This window comes from Rhipicephalus sanguineus, chromosome 9, assembly GCF_013339695.2.
Source record: "Rhipicephalus sanguineus isolate Rsan-2018 chromosome 9, BIME_Rsan_1.4, whole genome shotgun sequence".
In the NCBI taxonomy this organism is placed as follows: domain Eukaryota; kingdom Metazoa; phylum Arthropoda; class Arachnida; order Ixodida; family Ixodidae; genus Rhipicephalus; species Rhipicephalus sanguineus.
In genome coordinates, this window is record NC_051184.2 from 30,565,900 (window position 1) to 30,584,524 (window position 18,625).

At 48.4% G+C, this 18,625-nt stretch overlaps 1 protein-coding gene across 1 annotated transcript; it reads right to left on the reverse strand.

The window, feature by feature from the left end:
- Nucleotides 1-3,681: 3,681 nt before the first annotated feature.
- On the reverse strand, nt 3,682-13,300 carry LOC119404892 (pancreatic lipase-related protein 2-like). The gene is made up of 5 exons (XM_037671583.2): nt 13,053-13,300; nt 9,944-10,147; nt 8,262-8,511; nt 7,543-7,749; nt 3,682-4,091 (listed from the first exon to the last, which is right to left on the reverse strand). The coding sequence occupies exons 1-5, from the start codon at nt 13,293-13,295 to the stop codon at nt 3,688-3,690; spliced, it is 1,308 nt and encodes a 435-aa protein (XP_037527511.1). The 5' UTR covers nt 13,296-13,300; the 3' UTR covers nt 3,682-3,687.
- Nucleotides 13,301-18,625: the final 5,325 nt, after the last annotated feature.

The following is an 18,625-nucleotide window of genomic DNA, read 5'->3' on the forward strand; positions in this document are numbered from 1 at the left end:
TAGAGAGCAAGCAGGGGTAGCCGACATTGCAGTTGACATTAACAAGAAAAAATGGACCTGAGCCAGGGGCGTAGCCAGGGGGGGGGGTTTCAACCCCCCCCCCAAAAAAAATTTTTCAGTTTTGCTTGCGTATATACACACGCGCACATACAAACGCACGCATTAACATACATAAAGTATGGTTGAACCCCCCCCCCCCCCCCCCCCTCCGCAAAAAATTTCTGGCTACGCCCTATAAAGGCCGAGACAGACGGTACGATTTTCCATCCGATGCGACGTCCGACGCGGCGATGCGACAGCCGGAATGGTGACGTTTCGTGACGTTTCATCGCATCGCATCGCCGCATCGCATGTCCGGCGTGTATCCAACCGGGCAGATATTTTCGCCGCCGCATCGGACCGTCGGAAGGCCGCAGCCAATGACAGCTCGGGAGACGTGTGTCGCCACGCCGCTGGTGGCGCCCTCTCCATGTCGCCGCTCCGGTCACCGTGGCCGGCCACGGCCGGTCTAGAGGCTAGAGGTGCGCGCTCGGGAGCGAGCGCGTGCCTCCAGACCGGCTGTGGGCCGGCGCGTCGGTGGAGTCTTGGAGCAATTGCCGCGATCGCCGCTCGCGGCGGCGTGATAAACATCAAGTACATTTTGTTTGTGACGTGAAATAATTCCTGATTGAATAAAGTGATGTTTGAAGTGTGCCATTTCTGCAAGACAGTGCCCGTTTCCAAACCACTAGCGAGATCGCGAGCAGCGATGCAAGGCCATTTCGCAGGTAAACACAGCAACACCGTCGTCTCGGCGAGCCGGCTCGCTTCGCTTCCACCTTTGCTCTTCCCATCGATGACATCGAGAAAGTTAATAGCGTATGCTAACGCGTTACATGCGAGTACAAAGCTTAATCGTGTTGGCAAAAACAAGCGCTCTATGACGAGCTCACGTGTGATCGCGAGCGTCGTAGGCGACGGCCGGCGTCCGCCATGCTAGGCCTACCTCTCGGGGTCGTGAGTGACGGCGAGCTGTTGCGACGTGCTTGTCGTTCGCGAAGGCGTAGTTTTAGTGATTATTTTCAAATAGAACGAAGCCTGGCTGTGCAAAGTTGTTTGTTTTGTGCTTCATTACGAGGATACGAAGTCCTCCGAGTGTGTATGACGAGACACCGTATGTGGGCGGAGCGTACGGCTGGTACGGCCGATCGCTCGTTCGCCCCCGTATGTGCTGAATCGTCGTACGCCGCATGCCGGACATCCGACGCCGCACACCAGATCGATAGTCAGTTAGAAAGGCGGAATGGATACCAAAAGATGCAAACGCAGCCGAAGACGGATGTTTCGGTGGGGCGATGAAATTAAACTTTGCAAGCATACAGATGGAACCAGCTTTGCGCCGGACAGGCTAAATTTGAGATAATCGGGAAAGACTTTCGTCATTCCTTGGACATAAATATATGCCGATGATGATTATGATTAAATTTGTGATGCAATGTCGTGACACTACGGTTAAAGTAAGCCTACAGAGGAATATTGAATTCAGACCCCCGGGGGCTTCTGATGTAATGCTTGATGTGGGAAAGAAAATTTGATGAGCGCCTAGATTGTGCGTAAGATGTCGCGCTGCAAAGCTCGAGTGCGTGGGTTCGCTTCCCGGCCACGGCGGCCGCATATTTTGATGGCGGTGAATTGCAAGAAAAACACGTGTACTTAGATTTAAGTGCACGGTAAAGATCTCCAGGGGCGTCGAAATCAGTGCGGAATCCCTCGTTACGGCTTGCTTCATAATCGTATCGTGTTTTTGACGCGCAAAACCCTATGACCTATATTCGTTCGTAATTGTGCATATCCTTCGTTTGGGCCGTATGCTTTTGAAGAAAAACTCTCACGTCCCCTTATGCGTTCGCCTAAAACGACTCAAAGGATAACAAAGTGTGGGTTCTAGCTAGTTGGTACTCCATGATCAACTACTTCTTGCGCAAGATTTCTTGAACAAAGGGCGAAACAGACACGGACAGGAGCGAAGGAGAAAGCCATCTTCTTTTCGGCTTCTTTTTTCTTTTCAGTCGATTGTATTGATTCCCCCCCCCCCCCCCCCTCCCACTCAAGTGCTTTCTGCACCTAACGTGGTTTCGCACTGCCTCCGGGATCGGAGGTCTTGCAAGCTTTCTCTACCTCACATGGTTTCGCACTGCCTCAGTGATCGGCCCGCCTTTTGACCAAGCGACGATGTCGTTTGATGACTCCATCACGCGACGTCACGATGAAGTCATTGTGACGTCACAAATTCTGCTGCCGTCTGACGTCATTATGCCATCACAGGGTGACGGCATTGATGAGGTCATGTTATGTTGAGGTCATGGGACTTTCGGTACGCCGTAGGCCCACACATGCGCTTGAGTATGGCGTGACTTTTGACCGATTTCTACTATTTAGTTTAACAGTACGTTATGTTGGGCTAGTTGGTGCATCATTACTTGAAATACGTGGCGCAAGGTTGCAACTGAGAAGAAACAAGACGTACTGGAAGCCTTTCACATAAGAAAGAAAGGTGATTCTTGCGTCAGCGTGCCGTCAGTTTTGCTGCATAATAGTGAATTCCAATTGTTGGATTTAGATGTACTTTAGATGGTTTTGCTACTAAGTGTCTGTCAATCGTTTTGGTTTTTTTCCTCGACCTTTGCGCAGGTTTGTGTTTCCGTTTTTTTTTTTCGACGTCTTTACATCAGGATATATTTCCTTGTTGCTGGTTCCCTGATACCATGATTGCGATCTCCTTTCCAATACCTCGTCTGTTCATGCCTGCACGTGCGATGAGTGAAATGTTCTGCGCATATCCTCCAAGAGCCTTTATATTGTGAATGCTTCATGAAAATAAACTTAGTTGTGAGTTGGCGTTCTTTCTTTCTCTTCTTGTTTCTCCTCAGTTGCAACCTTGCGCCACGTATTTGAAGTATTATTTAGTTGTTGTTTTTTGCATCAGTCGTGATGACGCCGCCGTCTCGCGATGTCTCGCCAAATTTCGGAATTTCTTCCCTCGACGAGACATATAAGGCTTTCGCAACGCGTCGGAGGAAGGAAAAAAGGAGGATATAAGAGAACTGGAGAGGAGGATGATAATGAATAAATAAAAGAAAACAAAATTTCTTGGCGAGGCGGGATTCGAACCCGCCGCAGGCGAGCGTCGTAACCACTCGGCTAACCAGGCACGCTAGCAGAGCAAGCATTTATGGGAACCATATGATTGCGTTGCTATGGGCGAAGGAACAAGATAAACATAGAGAAAGACAAAGAAAAACAGAGATATAGAGGGAGAAAGAAAGAGAAAGCATAGCGTAGCAAGGGGGTTGGAAAGGGAAGTGAGGAGGATGGAAAGGAAAAGGGGAGAGGGTAAACCACAGCATCATGCATACTACAGTATGGCGAGGGAGTGGAAAGGGGAAGTGAGAGTGAGGAGGAGGGCAAGAAGGAGTGGAAGGCCACCAGCTCGACTGTTTCCACGGTATTTATTTATTTGTACATACTGTTGACCCACATTTGTGGGTCATTTCAGGGAGGGAACACATAAAATAACAATTGGTATACAAATACCTTCGCGCCACTAGCGCGTAGCTGCCCCAGTTTTTATTATTGTCATATACGGGCTAAACTAATTACTATTATATATATATGCTAAGCGCCAGTGCGTCGGTTAGCTTAATCCGTCTACGCAGACCGCCGACCCTTGCGCACAGCCATCTCCTCTCTGAGCGCTTCCAAGAGTTGCCGGCGTTCCTCGGGCTCGGCCTCTTGGAGCAGGATCTTCGCCGAACGTCCCAACGAGTTAATCAGCTTCTCGTCCGGGTCCAGCGTCCGCGACAGGACCTGCATGCGCACGTTGAAGCGCAGGGGCCTGAACTTGCACTGCTGCTCCAAGGTCTTCGTGAAGTGGTCGCCCGCCAAGGGCAAGTTGGCCGGATGTCCCATGTGTCCGCAAGTGCGGCCGTCTGCGCAGCTGGGCGAACAGGTGCCGGCCAGGAAGTCGTCGTAGCTCTTGCACGAGCGCGTCGGGAAGTTGCATTGGCGCACCGAGTCGGCGTAGAACTCCGTCGCCTTCGAGTGCGAACAGGCTGCGATGGGGGAAAAATAATAATAATAATAAAACTGTAATGCTGCTCGTTGGGCTGATTAAAGGGGTACCGACAGCAATTTTTGAAGCTGAGTTTACTCTGCCATACGAATCACCTGCATGCAGGGACGGCTGTGAGCGGGTGTGAGGCTCGGTAAATACTGATAACGTATTTTATTTTGGCATTAAAGTCGATATTCGCATGGCACACATCAAAACTATCGTGACGTGCGAGTACAGTGTCCATTATGGTTACTTCACGCACCAGTATGGCTAGTTGTGATGACGTCAGATACCGAGACATTCGAAATAGCCACGTGTGCGTCACCACTGGAGCAACGGAGCGGAGCGGCTGTGGAAACGTCACGGTATCTTGCACGAACACGTTACGAGAAGCTCATACCATGTTGTGACGTCAGGGCACAGAAGAAACCGAAACTATAGCTTTTAAAAACATACTGCAATTACTTTTCAAATTTTCTAGGCTATTGAGAACGGCTGTTGAGAACATGGCCTTTGTTTTGACGCAGAAAGAACGACAAAATTTTCGTCTCAATACCCTTAGATCATACAACGCACTTTCAATCTCTTATTATAGCTATAAGCGTAGTTTTTTTTTTCAATGCGAAGCAGTAAAAAGTTTCGCGGTGTCTCGTCGAATGTCTCAAGGTGCATCTCTGAACCTACAATTTATTAATAAATTCGACAGACTTAGCTTGCAAGATTAGGCTATGTAATCTATATTTATATGGTCATAAATAATTACGATCTACGGACGCAGTAGTTAACTAACGATGATAAGAATAAAACGCGAATCAGTTCATCCAATTGCACTGTCTGTATTTCACTATCTGCGTACTTTATAGTATCTGCGCATTTTGCAGACCCTCGTGGCCACCTCTCATCGCCGTTCTGCGATCCGATATAAAGGTCGTTTTAAATATTATGGCGCTCCGTGCAACCACTGACCTACTTCGCCACGGACGCGTGGGCAGTACCATATAGTTTTCTACAATACTTACTAGCGGGAACTCTGGCGCTGCGATCGTTCATAGCCACCATGGGAATCATGGGTAGTACACGGATTTGCCTAATCATCGTGCTTGCGGCACTTATGGCTTTGTTTATTGTTGTGCTTTGGCTTTTGTTTGCTGAACTTCGTCTTGCGACAAAGCGGCTGCAAGCCACATGGAGCCAAGCGGAGCCGAAAGAACGAAGCTTAGACAAATCCGTGTACTACTCATCATTCCCATGCTGACTGAAGCGCCATGCGTTACAGCTCCCATAGACGCTAGCTCCAGTATTCCCTCTAGCGTATAGGAAACTCTATGGGCAGTACTACCCAACGGTTATAGAACCAGGTTCTAGAAACGTCCAGCCATCTGTAGAAGAACGCGGACACGTTGTTGGCTACAGAGGGCTCCCTGGAAAGGAGTATGGCGGGGGGTTGCCAATTCACGATACGCGATGCTGCGATGGAAACACGGCTACACTATATACTCAGTTGAAGACTAAGGAAAAATGCCAGCTCCCCCGACGGTCATCGCTGTCCCTCCCACAAATCATTTGCATAAGCGCTCCATCCAATAGCGCTTACTAATATTCGTGACGTCAAGCACTTTTCGAATGTTTCAGGTCCATCCCATACAGACGCACGTTTGTTTCGCTGGATTTAGGACGGAAACTCGAATGTCCCGGTAAATTTTGTCCGGGACTCTGACATCGTTGCTCGGCCAAACTTGATGTTTCAGGTAGCAAGGACGAAATGTATTATTTACATTAGCAGAGAAAAAAAATGGCGAAGCTTGTATTAGGTCGCGCAAGGCTTGAAACAGCGAAACTGGACTTTAGCTAAGAGATGCTAGGTTGCTTCTAGGTTGTTGCTAGGCTTTAGCTAGGTGATGCTAGGTTGTTTCTAGGTTGATTCTCAACGCAGAGAGGTTCGAGTTAAACCACAGATAGTCACAGACACGGCACGGTTGTCCAAACTCCAGAGACAGAAACTCGCGCTGAAACCGAGCATTCGCACCTCCCATAGATATATGGGCGCGTCGTCAATGGCGTAGGGATTCCATCGCTTCGGGGTCTTCCCGCAGCCACCGTTGCCTTTCCCGTTCCCTAGTATTAGTCTTTTAGCAAGTTACGAAAATGCGGTACGCAAATACGGTAAGGCAGTACGGTAGCGTTCCTCCTTTCCCGCTGGTTGTGCTTTGGCCGCTCAACGACCGGGAAAGGAGGAGCGGTACCGTACTGCCTTACCGTATTTGCGTACCGTATTTCTGTAACTTGCTAAAAGACTCTATTTGTTGTACGCACTCGGGGTAAGCTTACTCGGGGAATACGTTGTACGTACACGGGCTCGTCGCCGCCGTCACTTCGCAGCCATTTCTTGGGCTAAGTGTTGCCTTCTTCATTTTTAGTGGACCAGTGGTGAGTAGTGGGATTTACCCAATTTCTGTGTCTCATACCCGTTGATGATGATGTAGTTTTCTCCGGTCGTGCGTTTTACCTCCAGCTTTAGCCGCTTCGCTGTTAAATGTACTTTCGGTTCGAGCGGAAACCAGCAAGCACTACTCACTGTCTTTCACAGGTGAAAGGCAGGAGCGCCGCGGTTTGGTGGGCGGAGCTGACACTTTTTTTTTTTTCAGGTTGTCACCGAGTATACCTCTCGCTTGCCCTGCTAATCAGTTTCCCTCAAGATGGAAGCACGTCTCAGTATCGCGATTTGAGTTTTCGCAAAGAGTCTTCGAAAAACGTGTCACGTGTTTTGATGAAAACATGGCGATATTAAAGGGGGCCCCTGCAACATTTTTACAAGTAACCGCCTAATGGCTTCACTAAGAGAGCTTATTGCCTCACGAATCGACAGCCGCAAATTTTTTTAGAATCCATCAAGTACGAGCGGAGTTACAGGAATTTGCCGCACGCTTTAGGAGCTTTCTCTCTCCTTTCTTACCAGCGAGCGCGGTGAAAGCTACGCAGGAAGAGGGATGACAAGGGGCAAAAGGATGCGTCCCTTCGTCAGCGCGCGTCATGAACTTGAGCACTTCTTTTTTTTTTTTTCGAACGCGCGGCTCACTTTCAGTGGAGGAGGAGGAATAAACTTTATTTACAGTGTGATCGCTAGCGCGGTCACGTGGCGGCATCCCGCGGCGGCCACGGTAACTATGCAAATCACGATGCTCAAATCAGCCAACGGCCGTGGACTTTGGGTATGTGGCGCAGTAATTTAGGTATATGGCATCATCTGTCCAGAGACGAGGGAGCGATTTCTAGCTGACTGAGAATTAACCGTAAATCCATGGCCGCGTGCTGCGCTATAATCTTTGGCTCGCGTGTTCTCAGGAGCATCGACTACCGATCGGCAGCGTTTTCTGACCATGCTGAAAAAGTGCTGCAGGGCCCCTTTAAGAATGCGTCGCCGATAAGAGCGATCCCGCCGATTCACTCACAGCTGAATTTCCAGCAGCCGGGTTGCTGTTGGCCACCGTTCGGGTAGAAGTCCACGTGTCCGCAGCTTTTGAGCATGCCCAGCCGGCCCTGGACAATGTCCATCCATCCGCTGCCTATGCTCGTGTGAAGCACGTCCACAAAGTCGGCATCGTCGGCGGTCAGGTGGATGCCGTAATACTCGAACAGCGGACCGGCCGGATCCAGACCTGCGCGCATGCTCAATTAGGGACACACTTAATGGTAGTAGAGAATAAAAATAAGGGAGACGTACAAGTGATAGGAGTCATGTCGAATGAATACGTAGTTGAATTTAAATGTTGCATCATCCTTCTCTCCTTCGACAACACTTACCGCTACCATCATGGGACCTTCGGGTGGCTAACACTGACGTCATGAGTCGGATGGCCAGTAGCCCCGCCTTAGAACACTGCCGAGTGCATGAGCGGAACGATTTATGAAGTCGCGGAGGCAATCGGCTGCCGCGATTTGGTCATCTAGGCGGGGCCTCTCCGGACTTTTTAAGTTGCATCCGATTACAGAGGGGGCGTCCGCCCCACCTGCCCTCCTTGTGCGCACGCCTATGCACGGTCGGTCTGGAGGCGCGCGCCTCCAGACCGGCCGTCACTTATGCTTGCGGTGAAACTGATTTTACCCCGTTCTTGTGACCCCCTCTGTAATTCGTTTTGCCAAGCGAGAAAGAGGCACGTAGATGCCGAACCGGTGATGCGTCCGACGGGCCGTCCCATGAGCTGCTTGACATCCTTGCCGAAGAAGCCTCCGGTCTGGGCGCCCAGGCTGTGACCGATGTAGTGTACCTGCTCCAGCGCCACCGCGCCGGCCTCCACCAGCGTCTTGACCAGCAGCGCCAGCGTGCGGGCAACGGTGCGTGTGTTGGCCGCCGCCGTGCTGTAGCCCAGGACTGAGCCGCAACCTTTGCTCCAGTCCACGAGCACCACGGACGCATTTTCCTGCGATCACATGGATTATCTGTAATTTGGCTTATCTCATAGAGACCCAAACCCAGGTCTTATGCGTGGAAAACAGGCGTCGCACCTGAAGAAAAAAAAACGGCGCTTAAGACGGGACGAGATGAAGACACAGACACGGCGCCGTTCCTGTGTGTTCGCCACAGTGGTGTAGTGGTTATGACACTCGACTGCTGAATCGAAGGTCGCGGGATCGAATCCCGGCCGCGGCGGCTGCATTTTCGATGGAGGCGAAAATGTTTGAGGCCCGTGTACTCAGATTTAGGTGCACGGTAAAGAAGCCAGGTGGTCGAAATTTCCGGAGCCCTCCACTACGGCGTCCCTCGTAATCATATCGTGGTTTTGGGACGTTAAACCCCAGATATTGTTATTAAGCGTTGTTTTATTCTTCGTTTACTATGCACCAACCAGCCCAATCAAGCACACTGTTCATGTGTTCTACCATAGAGCCACGTCATCGCTCGAAACTGCTTCGGGAAAAAAACACTACATGAATGTCATATAGTGGGAGGAGTCTCCTTAACGCATGTAATATTGCGTGGCAGAAGCGTAGAATCGCGCCAGGCGTCAAAACATGTGAATTACGGAACAAGTGGGTGTTTTAAAGGCCCACCCGTTACAAAGCGCTCAGGCATACTTAGGCATCATCAGCAGCAAAAGCATCATCAAAGTGAGCAGCTGCGTAGGTTCGCGTGTTGCCTTACGGACGCGTAGTGGCCCCTTCGCTGATTCGCAAGAAGAAGAATTATGGCGTAGAGGGCACTTCGAAACTGTACTTACAGTAGGCATTCTTGGATAATTTTAAACGGCCAATGTTACGCGCACAGACGTTCGTTTCCTTGCGGCGCGGTTGAGGCATGCACCGAGAACCGAAGCGAAGCTAACAATTGAGAAGGCGATGCACACGGAGCCCGATTACGCGATCGCGTTCCGCTCTTGAAGGCGAAGCCCAATCGTCCTTCAAGTGTTTACAATATACAGGGTGTCCCAACTATCTCGCAGCACGATTTTAAAAAAGAACGGCGCTATGCGATGAAAGCCTAGTACATATTGTTCCCAGTACACTGGAGTAGTCACGACTAATTTTGTCCTTAATGATTATCAACAAACTGTATTTAATTGGTAGAAAGATCCTTCTGAGTTTTAATTAATTAGTCATAATTATATTTATAACTCAACGTAATCACGTCATTATCGAAATGTCAATGAGGCTTATGTATAGCCATGTTAAAATGGCATATCTAACTGCGGTATGTTCAACAACGTGTCGATTGCGTGCTCATTTTTTGTGGTCGATAAGGAAAGCCCGCGAAATTTGAAAAATAACACGTGACTAGACTGCAGCGCGCATCAGGAAGCAGCGCACCCGCTTATGTACAGCGGAGCGTCCGGCGGATTCTTGCATAATATATACCTTGTCCAGTATCTCGGTCTTCATGTCCTGCATCCATTCCGTCTTGGCACTGCTCAGAAAGCCGTGCACGATTAGGTACAACTTCTGGCCAGGATCAATCATCGACGCCATGTCACTGAAGCCAACCCAATCCAAGCCAGTCTCGAAGAGGAGCTTGCCGGGTTCTTTGGCCTTGTTCGAATGCAGCAGGAACCGGGGCTTCACCTAAACAAGGAAAAAAAAAATAAGACGGCTTCGAACTAGTGTAGGCAAGCCTGAAGGAACAGCAGAACTGGGCAGCTTTCCTTGCTTCTGTTCATTTTTCTTTCTCTCTGCTTTTTTATCTTTTTTGTCTCTTTTTCTTTATAATTCTTCCTTTCTCTATTTCTTTCCCTTTCTCACTCCTTATATCTTTTTGTCTTTATTCCCTTTCTATCTCCTTCTCTCTATTTCTCGAATCATTTCTCTCTCTCTTTCTTCCTTTTTTTTTATCTCTCTTTCTATTATCCTCTCTCTCTGCTCTTCCCTTTCTCTCTCTTTCTTTCTATGATATAATTTACTCTCTCAACTCCTTCTTTCCATCCTCCTCACATCTCTCATCCCCGCCCTAAATTTCCTTTCCAACCCGCTTGCTGTTATGCTCTGCTAGCGTGCCTGAATAGCCGAGTGGTTACGATGCTCCCATTCGGATCGTTGGTACGCGCGTTCGAATCCGCCTCGTGAAGCAAATTTTTCGCCAAGAATTTGTCTCGTTCTCTCATTTTCTATCTCATTCTGTCTCTCCTCTGTACTCGATCTCTCACCCATAGAGTTACTACAGACTCTAGAGGAAAAGCACCGCATATAGGATTCATGCATTAGAATGGATGGATGGATGCTATGAGCGTCCCCTTTATAACGGGGCGGTGACATGTGCGCCACCAAGGCGACCAAAATAAAAGGATAAAGTGTTGACCATGCCACTATCATCATCATAAACGGGTATGTGCCACAGAATTTGGTCAAATCCCTCTACTCACCGCTACGGCGTGGCCTGTAATAGAATAGCCCTGATGGGTGAGAGGAAAGAAAGGTGAGAGGAGGAAAGAAAGAAAGAAACAAACAAACAGAGAGACGGAAAGAAAGATATAAACAAAGAGAAAAATTATTGCCGAATATTCTTTACTAGGCGGGATTCGAACCCGCTACCCCTCGATTCGAAGACAAGCGTCCTAACCACTCGGCTGTCCAGGCACGCTAGCAGAGCGTAGCATGGGGGTTGGGAAAGGCAAACGAGTGTGAGGAGGAGAGAGGTGACGGTGATGAGGAGGGAAAGGAGGAGGGGAGAGAGTAAAGCGTAGCACAGAAAGAATGAGAAAGAGAGAAATGCAGAGAAAGAAATGCAGAACGAAAAAGAGAGCGATCCAGAGAACATCAGCGAAAGAGAGACAAAGATGCAGATCGAGAAAAAAGATAGAAAGAAAAAGGAAGCAAGCATCGCGTCGTCTATAGCGACCAGATACAGCACCACCTGGCCAAGCTGCGCATACGCAGTAGATAAGCCACGCCCACCGACGGAGACATCACGCGCAACTTCCGCTCTGGTGTGCATAGTCTCCATGGCTGCGCCCGATCACGTCTAGAGTCATGGAGAGTCCTAAGAAAGTGCGTACTCACGAGGAGAAAGCCGCGCATCTCAAAGCAGCATGAGCCGGAAGAGCTACCGCACCCGGTTACCAGCTTTCGGGACATTACCCGGATGTACCGAGAGGAAAGGTGCAGACTGCCAGAGCCGCACCCCGAACTGACCAGGCAACAACAGACGATACTGCGTCGAGCGCAGGCGGGATCGCTTGCGCATCCTGTACTGATGAACCGCATGTACCCTGCGGAACACGACACGCTCTGTCCGTTTTGCAAGAGCGAGAATGGCACCCTGCCTCACATCTTGACAGAGTGCACAGAACTAAAAAAATCCCCTCCTTCCCTTCCCCCCAACACCCCCAATCCCCAACCCCTTGAGCGATGGGAGACCTTGTTATCCAGCCCCGCCCTACCGACTCAGCTTGCACTGACGGACAGGGGCCAGGAGCTGCTAGATACATACGGGTCCCGAAACTAGGGAACCGCCCCGTCTGGTGCCTGCGTGCACTACCAACACATTTGGGCTTAATAAAAGTTGATTCATCATCATCATCATCAAAGCTAGACGTTTTTGTCGACGGGGAGTACGAGCGGTGACGGCCCGCGCTTCGCTGTGCCAAGCTTTGCGCGACTTAGTGCAAACTGCCCGCACTTTTTTTTTAGGTTGGCCTAAGGCCGTGTCTACTTCGATTAAATTGATTCTACTATAGTAAACAGAAACATAGATTCACAGCCCAGCTTTCTGTCCCTTACGGCAGAATGACCTTATTTTTCCCGCTATTTATTTTTGTCCTTTCTCTCTACTTTTCTGCCATCAATACACTAACCGTCTCTTACCTATTTCTATCGCGGACGCATTCAGCTTTCCATTGTTGTCCCTAAAACCCAATTGAGGCTTCATGTGACCAAACATACACCTGAGTGGATATCTCCACATTCAATCAGAACATACTCCCTCGTTTACTTAGCTTTTTTCGTAGGTAGTAACCTATAGTCCGATACAGCTTAAGAAGTCAGGAGAGGCACCGCCCAGGCGACCGAAGCAATGACGTAGGCAGAATTTTTTTTTTTTTTTGGGGGGGGGGGGGCACCTCCTTCATCCGACATTGGGTCTGGGCAGATTAGTGGGGTCGAGTGTCATTTTGTGCTCTGTATCGCATGGGGAAAAATATTTTCGGGCGGGACCCCCCCTCCCCCCCCCCTTCCTGGCTACGCCACTGTACCGAAGCGCAGCACCCAGCGCCTAAAGAAATAATCCCGCTCATGCACGCGGCAATGTTCTCCGAATGCGGGGTCGCCGGCCGTCCGGCTCATGACGTCAGCCTGGAGTGCGCCCCATTGGTGCAGGTTTGTGTGCCTCCGCCTTTGAGGAGAAATGCCGCGGATTTCTTAAGTTGTATCCGACTATAGTGCAGGACTCTTAAGATGCCTTAAGATGACGGCTATACGATGACGTCAGAACAAGCTATCCACAGACGGGGTCCGATCTCGGAGGTCGAGGACTAACCTTGTCCGGGCCCTGGGGAACGAAGTACTTGAGGTTTCCGGAAATGTCGAACTCCCCGGGCAGATCCGGAAAAGACAGGCCTTTCGTGGCCTCGGAGTGGGCGAAGTAAGGTGCCTCCTGCGTACGCTTCACGGAGAGCGCAATGTCGCCGAAGTCCTCCTTGTTCAGCTCGCTGTACATGTACGCCGTGTCGTCCAGCAGGACGTTCGAGTGCAGTTCATAGTCGCGTGACGCTGCAGCCATCCGCAGGTCACGGCGGCCCATCACCTCGAAGTCATCTTCTTTGGGCGTTGTTCCAATTCCTAAAAAAAGCATCAACGAAATTCCATCGGAAAGTTGGGTTAGTTGGGTTCGATGAATGAAAAAGTCACACGGTCACTTATGCATTTTTTTTTTTAGTTTTTGATTCGCGCATCACTCACTTAATAAGCAGTAGGCGGTGGCATGGCGTCTCCTCCAAACCAATATGTATCCAACTCCGGTGACGTATAATCGCTTTAATCCAGAACAATATTCGGCCAAATGTAAATTTTGTCAACAAAGGGCGAACCTAGACCATATTGTTTGGGCCTGCTCATGGGCGCCCTGACAGGGCCGAAAAATTCAGAATGGGAGGCAGTGGGAGACCTTGCTGCTCAGCAGGGCTCCTGAGGACCAACTCATGGCCGTCCAGCAGGCCGAGGATGCCGCCAGAGCCCAAGGTTTTCTGGCAGCCATCTAGGCTGGGTTGGCTCCCAAACCAATCTGCCGGCAGCCGAAATAAAAGTTCTTTCTCTCTCTCTCCCTATCGATTTGTTTGTTTATCACAACACACGTGATGGGAGGCGAAGGCAAAAACCATTGAAGGATGGTTTGAGGGAGTCCTTCGCCCCTGTATTGGCAAATACAGCAGCAAAGGCATAGACATTTCTTTACATTGTCGTACACTTTTGACAAACACCATTATAAACACAAAATCTTCATACATTTGCCTAAGGCGACGGGAAGGCGAAAGCCATGTTCTATTTCTCTCAGTCGATTGTATCGACCCCCCCCCCCCCCCGACACACAACCCTGCCAGAAAGCTTTCCGCACGCAATGTGGTTTCGCACTGACTCCGGGATCGGAGGAATTGAAAGCTTTCTGCTCCCCACGTGGTTTTGCAGTGCCTCCTTGATTGGCCCATCCTTGACCAAGCGTCGACAACATGTGATGACGTCATAGTGTCGTCATGACGACGTCACAAATTTTGGCAATCTGTGATGTCATGATGACGACGTCGTCACGTGATTTTCCGTCTCGCTCGTGTTGATGCGGCCAACGCCGACGGTCACTTTTCGCGTATGATGAGGTACCTAAGGCTTTCGCCTTCGTAAGACATGACTACTATAGCATAATTGGACAGCGATGTGAAGAAGGTACACGGGAGCCACTGAGGTCATCTTCCTATATACTGAAGACTGGGCATGGTCTTCGATATCTAGTGGCGGGGCATAAGAGAAGCTCAGAAGTTGTGCAACTCGATACAAACGGTGAGGTGCCGACACGGTGCAGGCGATCTTTGTCCGCTTGAAAGGTCGCGAATCGCGCACAAGTCCGTTCTGAGAACACACCTGTCCATAGGCGTACGCACGGAGGGAAAAGGGGGGGGGGGGGAGGGTATATTTGTGCGCGTTTATACGCACATACAAAATGTATTATATAGATAATAGGGCTTTCTCAGTAAACTTGTTCTTCTGAAACCAATATTGATGAACCTTTCTTCAGCCACAGAAATTTGCAATTCGTACATATATTATACGTTCTATAATTTTCGAAAAAATGGGCAAAACGGAAATGGGCCTATAATTAGTCATGTCATTTTCATCGCCACCTTTGTGAATAAGCAGATACTTTAGCTGTTTTTAGTTTGCCGGGAACGTTCCAGTGCTCAACATAACGTTGCAAATGGTGCACTAATATGCTCTGGAACTGCTTTTAAAAGTTCAGCCTTTATATTGTCAAAGCCAACAGCATAATTGTTATTTAAATTCGTTATTAACAAGGCTACTCCCGAATGGTGTCACACTTGTGTAAGTACGTTGGCGCCGTGAACGAAAAAACGAAACATTGCTACTGACATCAAATGCAGGGAAATTCTCCATCTTACTGGGCTGCGCCGTAAATTTCTGACGTCGGATAATCTCAGGTAGCAATACTGCGTAATATAGGTTTATATGTCGGATTTTTTTGACGAGATTACGCTAATTTAAGATCTTTAACAGTATAGTGCGAGCGAAGTTCTAGCTGGGCCCCTTATGCGTTCGCCTAACACGACTAGAAGGCGAAAGTCAGCTGCATTGATCCAACCCCCCCCCCCCCTTCCCCGAAAGCTTTCTGCACCTCACCCGGTTTTACACAGCCTCCGTGATCGACCCACCTTGACGTCATCATGGGACATCATGATGGCGTCACTAATTCTGGCGATCTGTGACATCATGACGATGTCATATGGTGACGTCATCCCTCGCGTTGCCACCGACGGTCAATTTTCGCATTTAATGAGGCATCTAAGGCTTTCGCCTTAATATTGCTATTATTTATTCTTTGCTTTAGCAGCAAGCGTCATTGACCACATCGACTAAAAAAATCGTTCTTTTTAAAAGAGTCATATTGCCTACGTAAGTTCCTCGATACTTTCTGAAAGCCCGATGTGGAGTGCTAGAACTTCAGCGCTCCCTTTCCGCAATCGTATAGCCCACGAACCAACTGCGCAGTAGCGTACATCATTGGGGGGGGGGGGGGGGGGGATGACACCCCTTGCAAGTGTTCCCCCTGTCTTTCAAACATATTTAAATTTCTTGACAGTTAAGGATAGCGCACTCTACGCAAAACCAACTCTGGAATGAGCAGAAACCAAGTACAAAAGTGAAAGCCGCTTGTCTTTCCAAAAAGAACTCTAGAGAACGAGCTTTCCGAAATCCTGCAGATTACTTCGGGCATGCTGCAAATGTTTATTATGCTGGGCTTTGAAATGCAAAGTAAATAAAAAAATCCCCGCGGTCATCTACCGTTATATATGTCGACGATTTGTTGGAAGCCACTCATTGCGAAGCATCATTGCGATTGCTCAACTATATGATTGTGTTAATTAAATAAACACCCGTGGACATAAAAATGCTTTGCGAGAAAGTTCCCAGGGGTAAATCGCGGGAGGGTATTTCTAACAGGTACACACGATGGAAAATGGAACTGAATTTAAAGAAGACATGTACCTTTACGCGTTATCACAAAAAAGTGCTACCATTTCTCTTTCACGCTTAAACCCGAATGGCATAGCTGGAAATATGCTATAGAGTTATGGTTAGAAACAATTTGCGAGTTAAGATGAGAAACCTGCGAGTTATGATTAGAAACTAACTTCGCCATGCAACGTACGCTTATATTATACCAGGGGTCTCAAACACGCGGCCCACCGACCTTTCGCTAGCGGCACACGGCCCCCACATGACAGTCTTTGTCCCATATTTGACTGTTCGTGACATTGTTAAATGGTTCTCGCACTATTTTCTCGCCTCTCGTGATTGATAGCGCTTTGTTCGGGTAAGCTAAACAGACGTGTCTGGTCTTAAGCATTTCTTTTTCTTGAGCCACCCCAGGCGGTCACCTACTGCTGAAACACAATCGCGGAAAAAAAACTGTACTTCAGGAACGGCGTCTAGATATGAGTCATTGCGGATATCGGTATCGATGTTTCTCGTATCCTGACGCTAAATCCCCTTCGGGAATGACGCACATATGAAGCATGGAAAGGGCCTTATTTTAAATGACAACGTTAGCTGACATTTTGTTTAAACTACCGCAATCTCCTGGCTTCCCTCTTTCCCTCTGTAACGGCCCTTTGTGGGACTATATTTCGTGACTGCAGCCCGGTAGCTGATGTGAGTTTGAGACCCCTTGCTTATACTATTGGCTGCTCAGTGCTGTTTTCCCTGACCCAGCGCCGACGCTCATGTGCTTCTCAAAATTTTATGTGAAAGCATAGCTTTAATTTATATAGTATTAAGAATAAAGCATATTTATAAAACCGAAATGGCCTCCATTGCAGGCTGTGTGTCGCCCTCGGGATTTTTCTGGACTTATGCCACTGCAAGTGAGAACAACAATAAATGCAACAAACGGAGGATAATGTGATTCTGCGTGAATCGGGTAAGTTTCAAGCTCACGTGCTATACCGTACGTGACCAGTACGGGTAAGTTTCAGGGTTACACACCCTGCATAGCCACCAGTATGGGTAAGTTTCAAGGTTACATACCGTAGATATATAGCCACCAGTATGGGCAAATTTCAAGGTTACATACCGTACATGTAGCCACCAGTATGGGCAAACCTCAAGGTTACATACCGTACATATAGCCACCAGTATGGGCATATTTCAAGGTTACATACCGTACATAGCCACCAGTATGGGTAAGAAGTTCATGGTTGATTTATATGGCTGAGTACGCTCCACGTGCGACTGTGTAATCGATGAACTGACCTGCAAGTACAAATGTAGGCAATTTAAATGCGTGCATGAAGAATAGAACCGGTATCGCGACATGTCCTGAATTAGCCGACCACGCATCGCTGCAAGTGCGAGCTAAAGGGGTGTAGAGAGAAAATTTTTCGGGGGGGGGGGGCGGGGTTGCACACCCTTTGTATATATTTGTGCGTGTGCGTCTGTGTGCGTATATATTTACACATGCAAAATTGAAAATTTTCGGGGGAGGGGGTCCCATTCCCCTCCCACCCCTCGGCTAGCAAATGGCGGAAGGTAATTACGCCGTGGCCGAAAGGTAATTAAAGGGGCACACTGACTAGTTATTTCGTCATTATAGGTTCACAATTGCAATGAAAAACGAAGATCGAAGCTTCATACTTGAATTTTGCTCCAGAATGCGATTTCGCGTACGTACTTCTAACTTTTTTAAGTGCGTAGCACTTTAAGTGCCTGGCTTGTCGTTCATCTCATGTGCGTGATCACGCTCACCATCAAGTCGTCAATACAGGCCTAAAACAAGGCTTGCAATGCTCAAAACCGGTATAAAATAAACGAACAAGCTCTAAAATATTGCAATTAACAGAAATAACGAAGACGTAATCTAAATAATTGACTTGAAATCACTAAAGGGTGTGTTCAGATAAGGACAGACCAAGGGGGGTCCCGACTATTTTTTGTTTTGCACGAAATTTTTATATGAGCTGGGCAAATGTCTCTATAGAAAGGAATGAACCTTCGTTTAGCGGAAATTGTCACGGATTTCTAGAAAAAAATTCGCGTTTCACAACAGGTGGAAAAAGGCAATTCTGCAACTTTCAGATTTCACAACTTTGGAGGCCTATCACTAAAAACTTAACGCATTGTGGACATAAGTGTTAACTTTTAGTAAATTTTCAGCAATAGTACTATCGGCCTACGGAAATTTAAATTTGTGTGACTGACAGTACATTTTTGAAAAATTGCCAAACTTTGATTTTTGAGCGGCTGCCTCTGGCTGACCCCAAATTCAAGGGTCTTTTTTCGCAGTTTTCACTAAAGCGCTGAAGCTGAAAATATTTCTCACAAGTCTAC